Raw genomic sequence first — 12,165 nt, 5'->3', positions numbered from 1 at the left:
GACTTCAAGGACAAAACTACTGCAATAATATAACCCAAATTTAAAATCTGTAAATAAAACAGTTCAAATGAAAAATTATTTTAGTATGAATTGTTACAAAATGAATTATTACCTCCAATTAAATATATATATTGATATATTTTATTATACTAGCTGTATACCTCGACTTAATCCAGGAAAAAATAAACAAACATAAAATACAGCAATATATTGGTGTATCTCGGTTTTAGGACACTGTAGGTACCTCAGTTAACGGGAAAATCAGCATCAGTGTACCTCACTTTGGGAACTTATTCGACCTAGATGATGGGCAATCTGCCTGTGTTTGTTTAAATATAGCACCTGGTGTCCTGGTATAATTTAAAACGTAGTTCAAAACTACTTAAACTTTCTTGATATCTCTAAGAATAATCTTTGAAGCTTTCATCAACATTGGTCGAGTAATATTTGAGCCTATAAGCTACAAATAAGGACATTACATTTTGTTGTATGGTCGGCTAGTACTATATAGGTACCTGTTTTTATTTTATTTCTGTATTAATTAATGGCAATCCTATGTATTATATACGTATAAACAAAAAATTATTTGATTTTTATGAGCCAAAACGAAATTTGTGTGTGAGCATAGAGATTTGGGTCCCTATATATAGCACCTATAGAGGTCGAAATGATAAGTTTGAAGTACCCTCCGAGTCTCAAGGAATCTATTGATATAACTTTGATTGAAATTGGTCCAGTTGTTTCTGAGATTAGCACGTTCAAACTTACAAACTCTTTAACTTTAGTAAACTCTTGATTTTCCGCAGATAGGGTGGCACGGCAACCACGGATAAGCGATAATTCCGCGGTTAATCCGCAAAATGTAATATATTGAAACATAAATTCTATTATAATATTATTAAAAAAATATATATAATGTAATATTAAATATTATTTAAAGAAAATTAGATAAGTAGGTACACGTTGTGCAAATATTGATTTAATTGTAATTTATATAATTCCGAGCGGAGCGATGAATGTATTGATTAATGATTTTACAATGATGTGTGTTCTTTTTAGATTCTCAGTTAAACGATGAATGTATTGATTTTACAATGACGTGTGTCTTTTTTGTCTGTCATCACGGTTTGGGGCAGTAGAACTGCTTCGATTTTCTTTAACAGAATCTTGTTCGATAGTAAAGCGAAACTAGTTGGTGCATTCGGGAGGTCAACATTTAAAATTCCCAATATTTTTCAAAAGCACAGGGAAAAGTTTGACAAAATCGATTTTGGTTTTTGGTGTAACTCTAAAACAAATGAACGTATATACATGAAATTTTCATTGAACATTTATAATATCATTTGCTAATTGCTATACATAATAAAATATTCAAAATATTTTGAGTTGTTTTAAGCTATTTACGGACATTATCAGTTTTTAGTTTTTTTTCTATGATTGTCAGTAAAATGTTATTTGTTGGGTAAAAAAGCTTGAAAATGTAATACAAGGCTCTGACTTTATTATTTTAATGACATTTGCAAAATATTAAAAATCCTTAGTCACAGTTTTTTTTTTTTTATAGGCATTTAAAGTTCAAATCTTCACAAAATACGGAAAAATCACGAAAATTAGCAAATTATTTTTGAGTTGAGAATTCATTACAATTTTTCTTTTTAAATATAAGATTTGAAAATATACTACGAAATTATACATAAGTCTGTCTACCTTTATCAAAAAAAAAAATGTCAACAAGCAAATCAAATTAAATTTTTATGAGCGTTTAAAGTTCATATTTTTACATTATTGAATATTCACTCGATTTCTCATGTAACGGTTTTGTTATTTTATTATTATTCAAAAACGAATAACTTTAGATATGTAGATACTTCAAATTTACTGTAGATACATGAAAATTGTACTGAATGTTTATATTTTCATTTTTTATACAGCATATAATTTTAAAAATATTTTGACACTTTTTGAGCTGTTTACGGACATGGTCAATTTTCAATTTTTTTAGTTTTTTTTTCTATAACTATAAAATTGTATTTATTGGGTAAAAAGCGTGAATATTTAATGCAAGGCTCCTCATATATTGTTACAACATCAGTTGAAAAATATTAAAAATACATAGGCTCCATTTTTTTTTATAAGCATTTAAAGCTCGAATTTTGACAAAATTTATCAAATTTAAAATTTAATAATTATTTTGTAGTTAAATACCTACTAATAAAAATGTTCAACTTTTAAAGCTAAGGATTAAATATTTAAAACATAGTTTCACGTAAATAGGTTATATATAGATGACTTTATTCACAATAATATCACAGTTCATAGGCTGACTGACCGTTTTCACTCAGAATCGTTTTTCTTATACAATGATATTATATCATTGAATTCAAATTTAACACCATCTATTACAGCGGTCCACTTGTAACCATATATAGCAGAGCGACACCCATTTTCCCACATTTTTTTATTTTAGATTCTGAGCGGAGCGATTAATGTATTGATTTTACAATAATATTGTGTGTTTTATTAAACAATTTTTTTAATTTTTAATTTTTAATTTATTATTTTATTGTTGTGTCTGTCATCAACATTTGGAGCAGATTTTCTTCAATAGTATCTTGTTCAATGGAAAATCGAATCTAATTGGTGCATTCCAGAGATTAAAATTTAAAATTCCCAATAGTATTCAAAAGCGCCGGGAAAAACAAAGAGAGAGAAACCGAATAAAATTGGTAACCGGTATACGATGTCGAAACCAAAACTAGAATTTCCAAATAGGTACTGGTATTGAAAAATTAAAATCAAAGTCGAAAAAATTAAAAACCAGTATACAAAATCTAAAACCGAAATTTTTTCAATCGGTTTCAATCCCTGGAAAATATAAGATATATATTGATTCGTGAAGACTTAAAGTTTGGTAGATATTCAAAATTATAGGATTATTGTTAAAATTCAAATTTATAACACAAATAAAATTGCATTAAAAATGTTTAACACACAACTAACCATAATTTTGAATAACTTAGAATACTTATCTATATAATTAGGTATAGACAGTTTAACTGTCAGTAAATTTAAGAGGGTGTCAGCGCACCGTTATAGTCTTCTCTCTCTCTGGCCCTCCTGCAATATAGACAAAACGCATTTAAGCAAAATAATTGTTTATGTTATTGAGTAATCTTAGAGTAAAATCGCCCATTACAAAATAATGATAAAGAATAATATTTTTGAGGGTAGACATATCGATTTGTCTAAATAATAAATATTGTCTCAAAACAATTTAAACATATTATTAAATATTATTTTTATTTTTAAATTTGAATATGTAACCAAATAATGATAAAATATAAAACCAATATGTCAAACCCTCAAAAATATTATCTTCTATAATTTTTTTAATACGTAATTTTACAATAAGATAACTGATCAAAAATTAAATAAAACGATTTTAAGTGAAAGCTTATCCATGCGGCGGGTGGGTCTTAAAGAGAAAACAACTATTCCGCTGACATCCTCAATAAACATCAGAATAAAAGAAACTTCCAAAATAAACATTGTATTATGCTCATAGGTATTAGGTAGTTATAATCCATTACAGATTTTAAACTATGTCATCTCTATTTAATTTATATTTTTATTTACATTTATCCATACACCAAAAATCAAGTTTGTTCAAGGAGATAAAGAATCTCATTTTCAAAAATAAATGTATGTTACAATTTAATTTGAACAATTAATATCAATAATCAATAAATGTTTGAACATTTTAATAAAATGTGTACCTACTACTTGACATACTTCCACTTAATTTGTTTTACGATAATTTTACTCACACATTTAATTGACTAAAATTAATTAATGATCGTAATTGATATAATTGCATGAAAAATAAAATTAATTATTAAAATATTGATATAATATGACAGACGTTTTACCTACCTAAACTATGTAATATAATATTGTAATAATTACAATATTATATAAGTATTAATATACTATATTAATACTTATAATATATATGTTAATTGCGCCAATTGTTTGATTCTATTTCTGATCACATAATGGGAATTTATAAGCCTTACCTTGGTTAAGGCTAAACCAATATTCTGTTATTGATCTTTAAACTTTAAAAATCATAAAAATCAAATATTTACACAGTTATACAATTTGTGTATAAACATTTTGAATTCTAAGAGCGTCCACTAAAAATTCCAAACTAATTATTTACCTACTATTTTTAGTAATTATTATTAACTTTATGCGGTAATAGTGCATGAACTAAATATAATAGTTCTAACTTTTTTTAGTTATTGGTGTTTGATACTTAAAAGTATCGATTTAACTGTATTTAGTAATTAGTACATCTTTAATATATTTTTGAAATTGAGTACCTACATTAATCTTGTTACATTATATACATTTCTTATAATTATCAACCACTTAAACTGAGTTAAACACATTCGTTTTGCTTAAGCTATATTTTTTTATTTTACATTACATGGTGCCATGAAATACTTAGCTCTTTAACTCGCATCATTTCTCCCAATATATCAATAATTCAGTTTTAGTCCCATTGATCACCTTTCGGTTAAAAAAAAAAACGAATTCAATTTATAATTTATATAATATGTACTCTGTACAGTGAAGACAAATTACTATTTATGTATATTGTATATAATTTATTAAGAAGGTAGGTATTAAAATTGAATTTAACATTTTTAATATAGTAAATATGTTTATAGAACTTACCATAGTAACTTTTTAATTACTGTTAACATAGAAAACTTTTTTGATAATTACTAATTAGTATAATTTTTCATCTTAAAAAAAAGATTTTTAGTAGGTATTTAAAATTGTTTTATTAAGTTCAATAAACATAGTAAATGGACAATATCCACCATTGCAACCACACTCATATACTTGATTACATATCTAGTTTCATTTTAAAATGTAATACCAAATGTTCAAGACATTTTAAAAAACGAAATCTAGAGTAAAAAACAATAAAATCAAAATATCAGTCAGTACGTGATTTCATGAATGACTATTCTTATATGAAATTCAAATACATATAAACAACAAAAACGAAAGAAAAACAATGAAAGATAAACAGGTGGATATACAATACCTAGCTTACATATATATAATAAAATACCTTCCTCCAAAATGTACATAAATTTAAGTTTTATTAATTAAAAGTAATTTAGAATTTAGATATTATCTGTTTAAGTTAAAAATAAAATTGTATTATATTTTTATTATTACTCTATTTATACTTATATTACAATAAATACTATAGACATAATTGTATTTGACCATTTGGGGAGGGTCTTTACTTCCCTCCTACGAGTGAGTGAGGGCTGTAATATAAACATTTTACATATCATACCCGTAAATTAATTGGTGGAAATAGACTAATAGGGTCAAGCCCCTTTACAAATATGTTTGTATTTTATATAATAATTTGTATTAAGATTGTTGATTATTAATTGAATATTGATAGTTGTATTATTATACCTATATTATAAGCTATTATAATAGTAATAATAACGATGTCAATCAGTTCGGCCACATACGGCCCGCACACTTTAACGAAGTTTTTCTGCAAAGAAGCGTATCAATACGGCTGAGAAATTCATAGACTTAAAATCGTTTAAACATATCTGTCCATCCCTATTCCCCAATATTGAAAAACAGTTGTTATATTGATAATGAAGACATTAATAGAAAATGTACTAAAAGCCTGAAAATTATAAGGCAATAATGCAATATAACCATTATAATATTAAGATAATATAGGTACCTACTTATAATAATTGTTTTATACTTAAACACCTTTATACATTATAGTTTTAAAATCTCGTATTATAGCAAAAATTATTGTAAAATATAATACAAATAAATAGATACATCTTCATTAATTCATCACATTTAATAAAATAATATTGTTTTAAGTATCTGTTAATAAATATAATAAATAAAAAATGAATATAATACAAAATTATAGTGTTAGTGTTTGTAAATAATTAGCCACCCTCCCCTCCCCAACGTCTTATGACCACTTTAAACTATCTACAACTGTTCTACAACATTGAAGATTATATGCAATTATGATTTTACTTAGCCCCACTCATATTATAATACCTTATTAATATAGTTGTAGAATGGGGGGCTAAAGGGACTTAACCCCCCCCGGAATTTGGTTCAGCCCCTCACTCAAGGTTTTTTTTTTTTTTAGTTACGTTTTTAGAATATATGTCGTCGATCCAAAACATGATAGGGCATAGGCTATACCCCCCCCCCCTTTAAATTAATCACGCCACTCCTATGATTTTATTATATGATGTATAGGTAGCAAAGTTTGATGGTATACATATTGTAATGAAAATTATTAATAATAACTAATAAGTGATTACTAGAAAATAAAGGCGTTACCGTTTCGAGTAGGTATATTTAATGTAAAAAAAATTTAATAATGTCAATAATGGGTATAGTTATTATGGTTTTAAATTTATAACACGTCACAGTTCAACTTTCGATGATTTGAACAACATATTTATTTGCATTTTGCACTGTATTTAATTTAATTAACTCTTCTCTAAATAATTTTGTTTTTGCTTAAATTACACTTACGCAGTTAAGTTTACACTATTCATTCTTTTGTTGGTTTTCGATTAACAAGTAATAAGAAATTAGAGAAATGCTCGTTACTGTTTTTTTTTTGTAACATGAAAGTAAAGAAGTTCCATTCTTTAAAAAAAAAAAAAAAAAATATTAATAATCACATACATTTTTTTTTTAGTAACTTTAGTGTATAGGAACTTCAGTATTTAATCTACAAATAACGAATAATGTAATTTAATTACTTTTTAACCCTAAATAATTTTCTATAAAAATGTACCCCAACACTGCCACACTGATGAGTAGTTTAAAATCAGTATCTATAGGTACCTATAAGACTATTTTACTAAATATCAGATCTAAAATAAATACGGGATTGTTAATGAATACAGCTAGGCAGGTATCTATTATTAATTTTTTTTATATAACGGGTAAGAACCCTATTTTACAATGTATAATCTATAATGTATCTTATCTGCGGTATAACTTATACCATTGATTATATTATAATAAATGCTTATACCTATATTATTAAGAACATGCAGATATAACTGGTACCTAATAACATGATAATATGGCGTAGGTAAATAAACATATGATGAAATTGTTAGTTGTTGAGCATTTACACAAGCAATATAGTCATCTTACAGTATAATTTATCAGTATATAACTAATTTTAATTCAAATATCATAAATAATTAAAAATAAAATAAATTAAAAATAATATTCGGTCATACGAATACTGAATATTTAGAATTAACAAATTATGATCATTTGACACAGTGTGCATAAAATAACATTAATTAACTATATTATGTAAGAATAAAATGCACATGTCAAAACGTTTCTAGTAAAATATATTTAATTTGGATTAGGTAGGTACCAAAAAGTTATTTTTTCCAAAAAAATTTCTAAATTATTTATTAGCCGTTAAATAAAAAACACTCATGTATTAACAAAATCGCCATTTTTATTTATTTTATTGTTATGATTGAACTCTCTATACATTAAACACAATAGGAATGCTTTAAAAGAAAACCAATCCATTTAATTATAATTATTTTGTGTAGGTATATATTGTATTGTATTGTTTTAAAGTTATAAACAAATGGTGTAGGTATCGAAGAAAAAAAACATAAAATATAAATTATAAATAAAATATGTAATTAAGTTAACTTAATTCGTGCTATACATAATATCAGAGTGGACAATTTTTTTGTTGAAAAAATACGTTTATTCTGCCTTACCTTAAGTGAATACGTCGATCTAATATCCATTGGGTGAGCAGCTGATGTAAAATAATCAACACAATATCTCGACTGACATCTTAATGAACGTTAAGAGTCGGGAAGAAAATAAATTTCGAACCACACGACGAATAAGCACAATAATATTGGAAAAACAAACATGAAATCGCGGATAACCCGACACAACGACGGTAGTCGCACGCGCGCCGGCAACGTACGAATGCGCTTTTACGCGGGCAACGTGTACGATCCCCGAAGATTTTCGAACGCGCCGTCGTTTTTGTTTACTTCCATCGGCGACTGCACCGCGCCCGATCGCGTGTATCAAACTGCTACGGCGCGCGCATTCACTATGCCAACCGCTTTTTCAAAACGGTTTCGATACCTAGGTATAATGATAGAAATAATTGTTTAGTGAAAAAAACTTATCCAATATATGTATGATTCATGACACATAATGATTAATATCTCATAATGTTATTATAATAAGTGCGGATGAACCTGTTTAACTATAATGTCAGTTACGTTTGCACGGCTAAAACCGATTTCGATGATAAAGGACATGTGATACTTTGTTTTTACCTTACATACTCGGGATTACTAATCATGACATAAATACTAATATGTGAGCGAAGCCACGGGAAATAGCTATTTGTATAGTTTTATAAGACAATAACTAGGTATTTCAATATTCACAGATATCGTGTCTTATTACCATGACACAAAACGAATAATAGTGTATAGATATATATATTGTAAACAGCAATTTAATATTTATTTTATGATGGATGAATACACCAACACCCATAATAGTATATAATAGTATATAATAATAATATAATATAATATAATATATTAATACCTACCAAATAAGATAGTGTATTGTAATGTTGTCATTCTATTATAAATTTATAACCGTAAGAAACGTATTAAACATAAAACATTGTATACCTACCTAATTAGTTATATCAGGAAGTATAGCTTTGTAGTAGTAATATTGATAAATAGTAAATACATATAAGTATACTGACTACTACCTAGGTATCATTAAATTATTTAATAATACTAATATACACAATAATACATTTATTAATAAAATATTTGTATTATATATATAGTATATAATATATATAGTTCTATAATATATATAATTATATTATTATATTATATACTTATACTAAGGACACCGAATGCAAATTATGCAAATTACACATATCAAAATACATTTAAAAATGTTGCAATAGACAGAAACATAAAGTTTTAATATTATTATAAAAACTGATATAGGTATACTAATTTACTTTAATGTTCAAATAAAATCATTACATTTATACAGTAATTTTCACGAGGCAATATCTTGTAATGTGGAATCTTTTAATTTTACTATTTTAGAAGAATAAAAAAGAGGCAATTTAATATAAAAAAATGAAAGATATCATACTGAATATAAACACTAATTACATTTTATATAAGCTTTAACCTTTTAAGGACTATATTATATTATGTAAGTTTTAAAAACTAAACGTATACTCGTATACAACTATATAGTCTATACCTAGGTACCTACTCTATTTGCTGTTATTCAATAAATTTATATAATTGATAACGTAAAACGTTATAGTTATTAAGTTATAACTTAAAACTTAAGTTTAAATTATATTTTGATACACAATTTCACACTAATTGAATAATATAATATATCTATAAAAAAAAAAACAATTTAATAAACTGAAATTTAGATTCTGAGAGGAGCGTAGTGATGAATGTATTAACATTTGCAATAAGGTAACGAGGTAACCTAACCTTTAGGTCTTAGAAGAAGTAAAAATACTTCGATTTTTAACTTTTAAAGTGTTTTCTGGTTATAAACTGTAAGGTAAAATATCTAGTTGGTACTTTTGGAGAAAGTAATAAATTCCTAGTACTTTTCAGAATAACCGGGAAAAATAAAAATTAAATTAAGGAAAACAGTAATTTTTACGCAAAACCAGTAATTTTTTTTTTTTAGTTTATTTTCGATTTGTGTATGATACAATTTTTGTTTTAGGTAAAAACACATGAAAATATACTACAATGTCCCTCATGTGTTTTTAATATCACAATTAAAAATATCAAAATACAGTCACAATATTTAATAAGCGTTTAAAGTTCAAATCAAAATCGCAAAAATTTGCAAAATATTTTTAAATTCATAAAAATATTGTAATACATTTTAGACTCTGAGCGGAGTGAGAGTACTATAGGTTTTACAATGGTGTTTGTTTTTTTTTTTTTTTTTTTGTCTTGTATACAAAATTTCTACTAGAAGGATTGCTTTGATTTCAACAATTATTAATATTTTTTGTTGAATTTGTATAAAGATAAAAGTTATTTTCAAATGGCTTACCCGCGAATAATAATATTAAAATCATAACCGTGTACCCATCTCAGTTTTATACAGGTTGTAACACTTGTAACATGAAAGACCTGACTGATTAAATAACTTTTTTTCTAATCAATATTTTTAAATTTTGTTAAAATTTGATTTAAATTTTTTTGGAAAAATTCAAAATAGCCAGTTTGTAAGTCTGATTACAAAAACAATTTTGATGGTAAAAACATTTATCTAAGTTAAGTAGTTTATTTTTATAATTTTTTTAATATCAATTTTTTTTTTTTTAGTAAATTAATTTATGGCGTACCTAATAACTTTTATCAAAATATTATTTTTGAGAATTTCCTGACATGAGTATATTTCTTAAATTATTTATTAACCATATTATTTTCATAATATTTTTGTTATACTTTTAAGTAGCATCATTTTTTTTAGTCAGGTCTTCCTGTTACATTCAGTATCTCCCCAGTGAACGCCGTGGGTAATATACAATATACATAACTAGTTGTAAAATAAATAAATATAATGCCAATATAATTAATATATCATAAAATATACAAAGTAATATAGTCTGTCTTCGCTCATCGTCGTTTTCGCATGCAATTATTAATCATTGAATTCAAATTTAACACATCCATTACAATGACTTACTCAATGACGAAGTACACTCAACGTCCCAACACCTATGACCTACTGTACAACAAAGCGGTTTCCTGCTTTCCCACTTTTTTAAATTTTATTTTAAGAGACTACTGATTTAGAAGGCCAAAAACAGTCAAACTGTTAAAATAGTATGGGTGTGTGTTAGTGTTCTAGGTACATTTTATAAAAAAAAAAAATTTGCAAAAAAAAAATTTCTCGGGAAAAACATTTTTGCCCGGAATAAAATACTATAGTGACATAGTGTACCTATAATACGCGTACTTACGGAAACAAGTTGTGAATAATTTAAATTTATTGGGCATATAATTCCCAACACAAAGCTGTAAGTTACATATTTTATAATCATTTTTTATAATCTCATTAAAAATAAATTAACATCGTCATGGGCCCTTTGGGACCTCCCTCCCCCGCAGTTAACACGCCTCTACTAGTGACTAACCATATTTTAAACTACGATAAAAAATCTGATATTGAATTAGGTACGAAAAAAATATAGATTTAAAATTAACGATTGTGAATAAGATTATAAATTTATAAATAAGGAGAATTCTGGTTAATAATTTATAAATTATAAAATAATAAAATAATATAATAAGTTATTAAGGTTATTTAGTTATTAGGTATTACACTATTACACTGTGTATTGTCTAGTACCAAACATTTTTTTTTAGCAATTTTTTTAACCAATTTTTAGCAAATAATTGGAGGTATTTACTTTAGCTAGCTATAAACTACAAAGTAAAAATTTAGTAGATAATATTTATTACTTTAACAAGACTTGAATATTAATACTTTTATTGTTGTCTGAATACTAACAACAAAATATTATGATTTGTAACAGCATAAATGAAATGGAAAATGTTTTTACTAGTTTCTAATTTAAGAGACATTTTTCTTTTTATATATTTAGTACCTTGACTCTTTGAGGTGGAATAAAAAATAGTACTCACCTAGTCGATAAAATTGAATGAATTTGAAATGATTAATATAGTGTTATTATTATTTCAGATAAATTAATAGTGATAAATTACACCTCAAGTTCAAACCAATAAAATTGAACATAGGTTCAGAATTATAGTTGAATAATGAATTAAATATATAAATGCAGTGGCGGACTAGCCTGGTGTGCTAGTGTGCCGTAGCACACCGGTCCAGCTTATATGGGTGGGCCGGGCCGCCGGAGCATTTGAAATTTTGAACATTTAAGAGGACGCTACACCCGCATTTGTTGTCTCCGTCTTACAAAGGCGTAGCATAAGCAAATTT

The 12,165-nt window shown here is 25.9% G+C and overlaps 1 protein-coding gene across 3 annotated transcripts in view; it reads right to left on the bottom strand.

Moving 5' to 3' along the window:
* The window catches only part of LOC100573248 (orexin receptor type 2-like), a 31,149-nt gene extending 22,984 nt beyond the window's left edge, over positions 1-8,165 (bottom strand). Inside the window, exon 1 of one of the 3 annotated variants that reach the window (XM_029490108.1) lies at positions 7,863-8,165. Coding sequence is in view for 2 of the 3 variants with exons in the window: in XM_016805807.2 (XP_016661296.1) it covers positions 7,863-7,892 (30 nt within the window). In the remaining variant the exon portion in view is untranslated. The remainder of the gene's footprint in view (positions 1-7,862) is intronic. The other 2 variants (XM_016805807.2, XM_029490107.1) reach the window with 2 other exon arrangements.
* Between the last annotated feature and the right edge of the window lie 4,000 nt (positions 8,166-12,165).

The sequence above is a fragment of the Acyrthosiphon pisum genome, chromosome A2 (assembly GCF_005508785.2).
Source record: "Acyrthosiphon pisum isolate AL4f chromosome A2, pea_aphid_22Mar2018_4r6ur, whole genome shotgun sequence".
Lineage (NCBI taxonomy): Eukaryota > Metazoa > Arthropoda > Insecta > Hemiptera > Aphididae > Acyrthosiphon > Acyrthosiphon pisum.
Note: the sequence above shows the minus strand (reverse complement) of the source record. Positions and strands in the feature narration are given on the sequence as shown.